A 12231-nucleotide genomic window follows, 5' to 3' on the forward strand; every position below is an offset into this window, starting at 1 on the left:
GGCTAATGCCTTTTGCTGCTGCTGCTCCACGATTTTTGCCACCCGTGCCTAGATGAGTGCATTGAGCTCCTCTTGAGAGAGTGTCACGATGTGAGGTCTTCCAGCTTCCTCCATCTTCCACTAGACTCAGATTCAGGTGCGTTCCCACAGATGACGTCAATTTGATCCTGTCTGAGTGTTGAGTCGATGGTCGCTGGGGATGTGGCACTCTCGTTGACTCCGTGTGGCCCTCTGAGTGACGTAGACCTCCGGTGAGAACCTGCAAGCACAAAATCGAGCCGGGAAGGGGTTCCCAGCGGCGGCCCTCCGACGCTCAAGTCAGCTCCCGGCGGCAAGAAATCGAAAGAGAGTGACGAGAACTGTAGCTACAGTGATGAATAGCGCATACCTCCGTTGGAGTCTGGGGGTCCTTATATAAGGCTCCCTGAAGGCGCGTGCACGCTTACCGAGACGTGCACGCTTCTCAAAGCATACCTGTAATGAGTGTGCCAGAAAAGCACGCCTGACGCCATACCTCAATAGTACGAGCATATCCCTGACGTGATAGTGGAAACTTCCGCCGTACGATTCTCTGTCTGATCCGGCCGCCGATCATGCCGCCTATCAGCGATGCTTGTCTCGAGGAAGAGAGTTACCTGCCCCTTTTGTCTTGTCCCAAGCCGGACGGAAGAACCGTTCGGCTAACGTCGCGGTCGGTCGAGCGGGCCATCTGCTCAGTCAATCATACGACGGCCCCGGCGCTACCCGGGCGAACGAGAGAACCTCGATGACCATGGTTCCCGCTCGGTCGAGACGAAAACCGCTCAGCCCTTGTCCCCTACTGTTAAGCCGTGCTAGTCACCCGCCGGGCGTCGGGAGCTCGGACCCGAGCCGAGCTGAGCCGAGGTGATGACCGTTGACTTTTACCTTGACTGTTGACTTTGACGTCACATGTGACCTAAGACCCTCTGCCGGGCAAGAGCCTATCTTACCGCCGGATCAAGTGTTAATCATAATAATTTTATTTAAACATCTAGAAATCATTAGGTTATGTTTCAAGCACTTTAAAGAGGAAAAAAAACAAAAATAGTAAACGTTCAATTCAAACGAAAAAATTAAATTATTCTTGAAAATTTTAAACCCAACCCTTTACTCGTAGTATTTCAGTATGTACTGATGCCTTGGTGCCCTTCCAAGTTCCATCCTTTATAGCCTTCTCTGCCCTCGGCTAGGACTTCACGGTAGGCCTCACATCCTCCTAGTAAACACAGATGGCTCGCTAACCTCAGAATTTGACTGGTTAATTATTTTTTGAGCTAATTGTTAGTTAGGGTTCAGATTTGTTTACAACACACAGCCCTTGCTGCTGTATATTCAATGGAGATGCCGCTCGCGAAAGCATAGAGCAATGGATATGGATAGAAGACAACACTGATTTCATGTGTTTGCATGGTCAATGTTTACGCAATAGCTTGTGGCGAATTGGTTTGACATGTGTTTCTCTATCAGTGCAGTTCGAAGGAGCCAGCTTTCTAAAAGATTAGGAATTGTTACTATTAATTACTACTGATCAGGAGAGTTTGATGGGAATTTGCCGTTCAAAGGTTCTACAATTACCTTCCTCTCATTCTAATTGCTTCAATTGGCAGCTCCTCCTACTCCAAGGAAATCTATGAAGCTTCTTGCTGCATCATCAACGTTTACGTTGTTGATTTCTTCCTCAGCATATGGTGGTGTCTCACTGACTGAAGCATGGCTTGATTGTTGATATAGCTGGTTTAACTCATTAACTCTGGGACGATCGACTGCAAATAAGTAGAAACATGAGGTTAAAATATATCAAAGAGAAAGCATTCATAGGGTGTCAAAAGAGGCTGATCATCTCTAGTCTACCGACATTATGTCAGGGTCAGTTGATCAAAACGTCCAGATCTACTGTACAGCGGCCCTTTCAAAGCCAATAATATGAATTAGATGTGCCTTGTGTACAAACAAATTCTAAGATTGAGTTCACATGAATTTTAAACTAGAATCCTTCGAGTTCATCTAGGTGCCACCAAGCAAGCGAGATCTGGTGGCACTTAGAATATCTTTCAAAATTGATAGATGTCACGTATAGTTTTGTCAGCTTTATGATTTAGTGCGTGTATAAAATTGCTCCCTTCAGGTGATCGCTGTGAAAGGGTCTGCATAGTAGGATCGTTCCATTATCTAAATAGACAGATTGAGCTCAAAAAATCTGTACCAGAGAAGAAATCAAATGGAGCGGTTCGAGAAGTAATCTCCCATATGTGATCCAAGCCAGTGGATGCGAAGCAAGGAGACGACGCTTGAGCATCTTCCTCCAACCTGAGCCTTCTTCTCTGCGAGACCATGGATTGCTCCCTGTACTTCCTGGCCATGATGACATGCCAATGGTTCTTCACCGCATTGTCTGTTCTTCCAGGGAAGAACCTTGCGATCATAGCCCACTTGTTGCCATGCATTCTGTGAACAGCCAGCAGCTTCTCCTCCTCTTCCTCACTGAATGGCCTTCTGTTGATCCTTGGATCCAACTGGTTGAACCATCTCAACCTGCAACTCTTCCCTTCACGGACAGAGAACAGCATAAGAAAGTCGAAAAGTTCAATAAAACTTGTTCCACTAAACAATACCAGATCTTCCCTCCAATTTCCCCGCAATGAGGTTCCAATTCTGCGGGCCGTAGAGCTCCACCAGTTCCTTGAGCTTTGAGTCCTCGGTCGGCCTCCAGTGTCCTCTGCAACTTATCTTCGATGAACCACTTGCGTTGTCATTGCCCACCTCACTGCTCTCCTGAGAGCTTCTCTCCTGCAGGCTGAGGCAGCTCTCCATGGAGTGAAAGGCAGTGGCCATAGCTTCACCTTCAGCACAAAGAAAATAATTCAAGGAGATGTGAACAAAAAAGCTAGTTCTTTTAACAGCTTTCAGGCTTTACTCCGCACGTGTGCGTGTCTTCATATAACTTGTGTGAGGCATGAACAATTTAAATATGAATTTCCACGGTTACTAAAATGTTGTCTGCTGTTGCTCACTTGCTCCTTAAAGTAACCCGGTAAAAGGCTGTTTCTCCCTCCCTTAACAAAAGGATGATAGCTCATCATGTGCTGCTGCTGAGAACATTATTGAGGACCACCAGCCTAACCTTATAATGGACGTGGAAAATTGGACTGCGAACATTACTCAAAAGTCTCAGCCTCGTCAGTTTTGTCCAGTGGTGCAAAGAAATAAATGTCATTGTACTCGTAGATGCAAGAAAAAGAAATTAGGGCAATAGAGTAATCGGCCAGATGGTTCCCCAGGGCTGTCTGATCGGGTGGGATTTGATCACGGCCGCTCGATCCGTGGTCCACTAGGCCTCCTTCATGCAGCATTCCCATGCAAGGAGGCTAAAATTTATAAGGAGAATAGGAAATTTGCTGTTAATTACCAAATGCTGCTTTCAAGTGTGTCATTTGCCTGTTCCAGGTTGACAAGAGAGAACAAAGTGGAACTTGAATAAACCTAATGCAAGCAATTGACTCCTTAACTAACCAAATCGATATTTGCAATGATAGAGGGTTCTCTTCCTTGCTGAATCCCACATGGTGCTCAGAATACTACTGCAACAAGAAAACAAACAAGGGCCTACTTGTTTCTACGAGAAGCATTACCATCCTGCACTCACATGACTTGGAGCACTTCTCAAATTCTTGATCCACAAAAAATACTGATTTGCTTTCTTTCCTTCACTTTGCAGGTTTTGCAGCATAACATTGCCTGGCTCGGTGCAATTGAATGAGCCAGTGAGAAGTGGTTGCATTTAAGAGGGCAGAAAGAATATACTCTTCCAAACAATGAGACACAAACTAATAGTTACGCAGTTCCTGAATCCTACACCAAATCTGATGCATGCGTCAATCCTTGAATTTAGTCAGTGGCGCCATTCCATGATGTAGTAAAGCACTGCATACAAAAGGTTTCACGTTTTTGTTTATGGAAGGTTCACAGGGTAAGTTCGATCCTACGCTTACGGGTAAGTTCGATTTTTTAGTAAGGGTAGTGTCGAACCCACTCATTGGTTGTCGTGTGCATACCAATTAACAATTCATATGATTTTTTTTTAAAAAAAATAATTAGTAGTTGGCATACACATGATGACCAATGAATGGGGTTCAGGCACTATTCTCATTGGTAGGATCGAACTTACCGGTTCACAGGTTCACAGTTAGGTGCTCCAAAACTTAAAACGGCTAATGGTTTTAATTGAACGGTCTCAATCAAATCCCAATCCATATACTCAACTAGGGCTAACTGCTGAAAAGATGAGTACGAAGAAAAGGTTTCCTTTTCTTCTCAAATGCATACACAGCTATAGCTTTCAGGGACAGTGAAAGCTTGCCACAAGAAGGGAGTAGTTGTAACGTTATTGAAGTAGAAATGATGCAAGCAATGATCCTCCAAAATACACGGACACTGATACCCTTTAGCATGAACTATTACTAGCATTCACTGCTGCAAGCTAACTGCAAACATAGCTTGAGAGAGAGAGGAACATGCACTTTAACATATCGATCTGCTCCTTCACAAACATAATGCAAACATAAGAAATAATTTAAGACCATCACCATGAATGGAAGGGTAAGAAAACAGTGACTACCTGCCTGTGTCTCAGACAACTGCAACCACCAATATAATACTCTGTCATGTTTAGTGATGATCACAGGATAGGACTGCAACAGTTTTCGTGCAATAACATTTCAAAAGAATTGTCAAGATCTCACAGTTCACCTTGAGTGAATAGGTTGGTTGCAAGTGATAAGAGGAACTGAGCACGCATCAAATCAATCTTCATCACCAGATATTTAACAGTAAAGAAATTTCTAAAAAGCCAATGATCTTTACCTCACCACCCATCTGCGTTTGCCTTTCCGTGTAGAGGAGGTAGCACGGAAGTGACAGTGGCAATGGCAGCAGTAGTGGCAGTGGTGAAGTGTGTCAGATCTGGGAGACCACCAGCCAAAGCTTTCAGCAGATCTTTACTACATATCATACGGCACTCATCTCCAGACCATGATTCATGTCTTCCTGGAGTAAAAATAACCTAAACATGAATAAAGAGTGAATGAACTGATTTGGGTAGGTGAGAGGTGTGGTGTTATATTGCTGTTCTTGAGTCACCATCAGGCACGCACCGGCAACAGGAAAGTAAACCAAAATTTCAGACTTCTTTGAAAAGAACATGCAGCAATCCTCCACACAAGGTGGGGACCTGAAACAGATGCCAAGAATCAAGTTATCAGACAAAATGCAAGCTTTACGAAATTCAATTGTCACATAACTATTTGTGTCCACTTCTGCAACTCATTCCCAAGTTCAACAAAGATTGTTTTGAGTACCACTCTTTAAATTATAGTGGCTGCGCTTCACAAGAATTTCTCATTCAAGCTTCCCTCCAGACTGCTAACACTTTTAATATCTCTGCATGGACCATTGCTATATCCAGAAGACGTTGATAGTGTACTATGGGACGCATCACAACTTAAATACTCTAAATTCTTCAAATGATGCCATCAATATTTACAGAGGCTAGTTTTCCGTGCAAGCACTGAGTAGGTCTTCTGATATGTATTTGACTATTTTCCACAGTAAAGGAATTATATATTACACATTTCAACATCCCAATTGGTAGTTTATCAACACACTTTGCCATTGATCCGTTTGTTTTGGTAAATGCCCTTCCTTCCAACATAATATCCAAGGTCTATGCATCCCTGCTGTATGAAATTTGTCAAGGAGTAGCTCTGAAGTGATCAACCATTACAAATCAGGTAGACTATCAAATAGGATAGGATAAATTTGGTAATATCTCGAAATTAAATGGTAGCTTAAGTAGTTTACCAATAGAGAAACAATAATAACAACTAAACTTTATTCCACTAGGTGGGGTCGGCTATATAATCCTTTTACGTAGGCATTATTCCCAACTATATCATCATCTATACTTAAATAAATTTTATCTTATTTTATTGTTGTCAACCAAGTATTTTTTTGGTCTTCTTTTTTCCCGTTTGATGTACATATTTGTCATAGTTTTACATTGCTTAACTGAGTATTTATTGGTCATCAAAGTACATGTATGTACCATCTTAAACGTGTCTCTCAGAGTTTTTCCTCAATAGATGCAACTTCAACTTTCTTTCTAATGCTCTTATTTCTTATTTTATTTATCCTCGTATGTCCACATATCCACCTTGACATCCGCATCTTTGCAACTCTCATCTTTTGCTCATGTGCTTGAGTCATAGTTCAATATTCAACTTCATATAACATAACTGGTCTAACTACGATTTTGTAGAATTTTTTATAAAATTTAGAGGTACTTTACAATCACATAAAACATCCGACGCTCCCATTAATTTCAATCGTCATGCTTATATTCTATGTAAGACATCTCCCTCGATCCCTCCATCGTTTTGCAAAATATGATCCTGAATATTTAAATCTCTCAACTCTAGGCAACCCGTCATCTCCTATTTTAACAATTGTCTCATTATGTCTAATATTACGAAACTTAAATTTCATAATTCTGTCTTTATTTTACTAAGCCTAAAACATTTCCCTTCTAGTGTTTCCCGCTAAGATTCTAATTTAGTATTTACTTCATTTCATCTACCAAAATAATATTATCTACAAACAACAAGCACCACGGTTTTTGAATGTGTATAATGAGTTCGTCCATAATTAGTATAAAAGGATAAGGACTTAGAGTTAATCATTGATATAACCCTATCTTTACTAAAAATGCTTCAGTTACTCCGCCTGAAGTTTTTACTCTGGTCGTTACATCCTCATACATATACTTAATTAGTTTAGTATATGTTACGTTAACACCTCTCTTTTCTAGAATTCTCTATATATTTCTCTACGACTATATACTATGTGTAAATCTTGTTTTTTCTACTGATATTTTTCAATTAGCTATCTAAGAAGATGTATAACTTCTATGGTGTGTTTGGTTGGGGGTTATCCTTGATAACTTTGGTTATCTATCTAAGGTTATCAATGAAAATCCTATTAGGTTTAGGTAATCGATGATTCCCAAGTAGTGTTCCATGTCCGACACGTCAACAAAAGGGGCATGCAATCAGGAATCGAAAAACCTCGAAAAATTGAGGTTTTTCTTAATTCCGGGATTAACAAATTTTTTTTTTTACCAAAAATACCCTTTGATAAGAGAAAAACATTAAAAAATTTTAGAAATAGAAAAAAGGGGAAAAATTAATAAAAAATGTAATTTTTTTTAAAAAAAATTAAAATAGAAAAAACGTTAAAAAAATAAAAAAAATTACAAAATAGAAAACATTAAAAAATAAAAACTGTAATAAAATTTAAAAATAAAAATGTAAAAAAAAAATTTTAAAGTAAAAAAAAAAAAAAAAGTAAAACAATAAAAAATTTTAAAACCCATAAAAAAAATAAAAAAAGGAAAAAAAAAAGTAAGAAAACACATAAAAAATAAAGGAAAATGTGAAAAAGAAAAAGTAAAAAAAACATAAAAAAAGAAAAACATAGAGTTTAATAATAATAATAATAATAGTTGGTTTTTACTGAGGGTAATACAATAAAATATTAAATTAGGTTATTCATAAAAATCTTCAAACAAACAAGTTTTTGTTGCATTACCTAGGTTGAACCAAACAACATTTGATTATGTTTTATTCTCCATAACTTTGGTTATGTAATTACTTGGTAATCATATAACCAAGGTTATACATGATAACTTGAACCAAATGCACCCCTACGTCGACCTTCCAACATGAACCCAAATTGATTTTCGGTCACCGTGGTTTCCTTCTTTAATCTTTTTTTTCTATTAAATTTTTTTTCAAAATTTCATGGTATAACTCATTAGTTTAATACCCCTATAGTTTGCACAATTTTATACATCTCTGTTATTCTTATATAAGGGAACTAGAGTACTTACTCTCTATTGATCAGACATTTTTTCCATTTTCAAAATCATGTTAAATAATTTTGTAAGTCGTTTAATACCTTATTTTTCTAGATACTTTCATACCTTTATCGAAATATCATCTGATCCAATGATTTTTCCGTGCATCTCATTTAAAACTTGTTCTACTTCTGAAGTTTGAATACTATAATAAAATTTTAATTTTCTATACTCATTTGACTAACTTAAATTGCCTAAGTTAAGTTGGTCACATGAACCTTGATTAATAAGTTGATAAAAATACCTTATTCACCGCTCTTTAATTTTTTTGTTGTTTATTAGTACTCTATCGCATTCATCTTTAATACATTTTATTTGAATAAGATTTCTTGTATTCCTTTCTCCCACTTTAGCTATTATATAAATATCTCTTTTTCCTTCTTTTGTATCTAATTTTTAATATAATTATTCAAAAGTTTCATTCTTTACTATTCTATATTTTCTTAAGTTTTCCTCATTCTTACAAATATATAATTCCTTATAAGGTATTCGTTATAAGGAATTATGTATATTTGTAAGAAAAGGAGTAAATATTTTACTCGTAAGCTACCTGCAAGTCTGTGCATATATCGATCTTAGTTTAGTTGCATGTATCGATCTTAGTTTAGTGCACTTAAAAATGAACAACTCAAAGTTCAACATTTTACTCCCCAGGATAGAAATATGTATCTTTTACATTATTAACTGGAACATCCAGAACTAAACCCAATACTGATTTCACTGTAAAGGAAGGAAAAAGTAATCTGTAACTCAAAAGTGCAGTATTCTTCAAGAAAAATAACTGCCAGACCAACTCATTTCTACAAGCAACAAAAATCCAAAAACAAATAAAACTAATACAACAACTCCATCTCCGATCTGTCGATTTAGCAAAAAGCTATACGCACCAAAATCCATACTAAAATTCCTAACTTGGTGTGTCTTGATTATTTATTTTCCTTTTTACAAAGGTAAGGCAGAATCAATTTCAAGACCTGTGCATAATAGATCTTTGACAAAACTTAAAAGACACAGATACAATGGCCCCCCTCATTTTGAAAAGCATGGAATGGGAATTTTTATTTTGATTGTAATTTGGCCCTTCGAAATGTATTTTTCTAGCCATTCTCTACCCCTGGCCTTTCACTTCTAAATAGTTTATGTAAGAATCAGAGTTCCACTGTAGTGCAAAAATACACCAGCCAAGCAAGGTTTGAGCAGTTAAGACTTATAAATACCAAGTAATCATACAGCGTGGATCAGTTATATGTAGGTCTTAAATTACCCTTAATTTTGCTGTTTTCTGGAATCTGCTTCGAGTAATGAATCTAATTTGATATGAAGTTTGATTTTTCTAACCAACTAGTTTCTTGAGTTGGTTTCTTTGTGCTAAACTTCAATGAGGCATATGATCAAGTAGTTTCCAGCCAAGTGAAAGAGTTATTTCCATCTGAATAGGAACCCTGCACCTGAAATAGATGTCATGACTTTACTGAAAGGGCAACTACCCAGCCAGTTGACCACAAAATTACTTTCTAATTAAGATTCCGGGTACAAAGGAATTATAGAATAACTAACTGAGAAGCACGTCCTATGAAATCTTAGATGATTAACCTTTCATGGCTGGAATCTTTTACATGTGCAAATTTAAGTTAGAAATGTGCTAAATGAGTGAGATGAGCTGCTTAAATCAATCCAACACAAGCAAGGCTTAAAAGGAATCCTTACGTGTCCTAAATGTTGTTTGAGTTAACAACATCATAGATATTCTAAATGTTACAAACTAGTGATGCAAAAATAATGTAAACATTTACTTGAAAAATGGATGGACAAATTTTATTTGCAAGTGAAAAAGATAAGAGAGAACCAACTTACCAAACAACATAACCTTTCGTCTACAGGTAGAAGCAAGAATTCTTAGTGAAAGTGAAAATACTGAAAGATGTTTTAGAGAGTCCATTGCATCCACTGGCAGTCGGATAGGATCCCGTGAATAGCCCCTTAATATGAGTGTTTTTTTTTTGTTATCTGCATGAAAACTACCTAGTTTTGACAAGGGTAGTAGTAATGTTAGCTATTCAGTTCTCACCATAGAATTTGCAATCGTAATTTCAGATAGATATAAAAGAAAGACATAAGAGAATGTCAATAAAGACAACATATTTCAAAACAATTCTACTGCACAAGCACTCAAATCTCTCAAAATCAGTATTTGAGTTATGCAAGATAAGAAGCTTGCATGATATGTTAGGTAGCTTTCTACATATTGGGTTTCAATTACTTACTATCTACTACAATTTTAACCAGTTTCAATCCATTCTCTTTAAACCACCATAACTGCAAGATAAATGAAACAATATTTCCAATAGAAAGTTAGAGAGAGTTTTCTCTTTTTATTTGACTACTAGAAAATTCAAGTTAGGCAACTCTGCATACTTAAAATCTTATAGCCCAACAAACAAAAGACAAAACGATTTGTACTTTTCTTTGATGAATTGCAGTTTTACTTTAAGGCCAATCAATTCAGGCGTTACTAGGGTGATGATAGGTTACAATTGGCCGTCAACAGAAAATCGCATCTCCATTAACCGAGTCATGAACTCTCCCATCACTGACCTTGAGGATCTCACAGAGCAGCATCCATACCCAGTTCTCCTTCAATGAAGGATGTCGGGGCTTGATCTTTCGTTCCAGATTAAAGGAGAAGCACTGCGGTAACTCCTTGAGCTCAGAGAAATATCTGCCCATTTCGTGGAGTAAAAACTCAACCTTGGGTTTGAAATTGTTCTTTATACTAAAGGTGAACAAACCGGGTGAGCGGAGAACAACGCTGCTGGTCCCCCGATGGGAGATTCCAAGGGCACAGAAGTATTCAATCTCGGGGATGAGTGTCCTTGAAGCTGGAGACGAGGACCGTGGTGCGACAAGTGATGCGGTTGCGGCCGACGAAGCCGAGGAGGCGGAGGAAGTTGAGAGCGGTGAGGAGCTGGTCGCAACGCTGGCGACGAGGAGTGGGCAGCGGCCGTTGGTCTTGCGGAGATCGGGGAAGGGAATTTCCGCGGGGCCGAGGAGGAAGCCGAAGACGGAGACAAGATCTGCGCTAGGGTCAGAGGTGAGGAGGGAGGGGTACATGGAGAAGACGAGGGAGGCATCGACGTGGGTGAGGCGTAGGGAGAGGAAGGCATCGACGGCGTAGCTTCTCTCTGAAACGAAGGTTTCGGCATCAAGGGTGGAACCCGAGGAGGCGAGGAGCCGGTGAGGAGGAGGATGAGATTGACGGTGAAGGACGGCTAAGGGTGGGAGCGATGAGATTGGGGGCAGAAATATGCGTAAGAATCGGCAACGGAGATGGCTGAGAAAGGGAGAGGTGGAGGCGGAGGAACATGGCGGGCGGCGACGGCACGATGAAGAGAACCACCTCTCGCCTTGCCCTATTATTTCATTCCCACAAAAAACTTTATAGCCCAAATTCATCCAGGCCCAACACAACTAACAGTCGACCAATATACAACCAGGCAAACTTTTCAGTTCGTCACCAATTTTCGAACTCCAAGAAAAGGAGCAGCAACATGGAGCTTAATGATACAAGTAATTATTAAGCAGTAACAAGGAGAATCGAGCGAGAGATAGAGAGGAGTCAGAGGGAGAGAAAGCCTTCTTTGACGACGAGGCCGAAGACTAGGATGAGGAGGCCGAGGGCGACGCACTGGGTGGAGGACACCACCGTCTGGGAGTAGGCGGACAGCGTCACCGCCGCCCCCACGCACCCGATCAGGAACCCGCTCAGGTTCCGCGGCTCCATCGTCGTCGCCGATCCACTCTTTGAGGCTTCGAATTCGTCGTCGACTTATGGGCTTGGGATGTGGAAGTCTCTGACGGAGCTGCCTTTTCTAGGGTTAGAAGCTTCAACCCTTTCCCTACTCCAAGAGACACGACGACAGTCAACTCAATGGATCGCCACAAGTTTATTTGATTTGCATTTTTATTTTTTATTTTAATCATAGTCCAAGTAAACCGTTTGAATCACGCTTTTATTTTTATATTAAAATTATGCTCGACCTTATTTTATTTTCAAAGTGATTATTCTCTAATTTACTCAAGGGAAAAAGATATTAGAATATAAGGATAATTATTCTATATAAAAAAATAAATCCAGTGACATAACTATTATTGATTTTATTAAATGAATATATAATTGTAGTAAAACTAATATTTTTTTTTTAGCACATGCACGATCATTGTAACACGTCTGGTACCATCTA

General features: G+C 39.1%; 2 protein-coding genes and 1 pseudogene across 7 annotated transcripts; all 3 read right to left on the reverse strand.

Moving 5' to 3' along the window:
- Positions 1–1431: 1431 nt before the first annotated feature.
- On the reverse strand, positions 1432–10709 carry LOC122012722 (transcription factor MYB117-like). Of its 6 annotated transcripts, none has more exons than XM_042569348.1 (7): positions 10586–10709; positions 9845–10012; positions 4882–5750; positions 4637–4709; positions 2634–2861; positions 2225–2566; positions 1432–1784 (listed from the first exon to the last, which is right to left on the reverse strand). In XM_042569348.1, the coding sequence occupies exons 3-7, from the start codon at positions 4891–4893 to the stop codon at positions 1618–1620; spliced, it is 822 nt and encodes a 273-aa protein (XP_042425282.1). In that variant the 5' UTR covers positions 4894–5750; positions 9845–10012; positions 10586–10709; the 3' UTR covers positions 1432–1617. The 6 variants fall into 6 exon arrangements, with proteins under 6 accessions (XP_042425282.1, XP_042425283.1, XP_042425284.1 ...); XM_042569349.1 differs by adding an exon at positions 2943–4558 and having other exon boundaries at positions 1438–1784; positions 4637–5750; XM_042569353.1 differs by lacking the exon at positions 4637–4709 and having other exon boundaries at positions 1439–1784.
- Positions 10026–11443, reverse strand: LOC122012721 (annotated as a pseudogene).
- Positions 11444–11475: 32 nt separating this feature from the next.
- Positions 11476–11771, reverse strand: LOC122012723. Its single transcript, XM_042569354.1, has one exon. It carries the CDS (start codon positions 11769–11771, stop codon positions 11607–11609), a length of 165 nt encoding a protein of 54 aa, XP_042425288.1. The 3' UTR covers positions 11476–11606.
- Positions 11772–12231: the final 460 nt, after the last annotated feature.

This window comes from Zingiber officinale, chromosome 8A (genome assembly GCF_018446385.1).
Source record: "Zingiber officinale cultivar Zhangliang chromosome 8A, Zo_v1.1, whole genome shotgun sequence".
Classification (NCBI taxonomy): domain Eukaryota; kingdom Viridiplantae; phylum Streptophyta; class Magnoliopsida; order Zingiberales; family Zingiberaceae; genus Zingiber; species Zingiber officinale.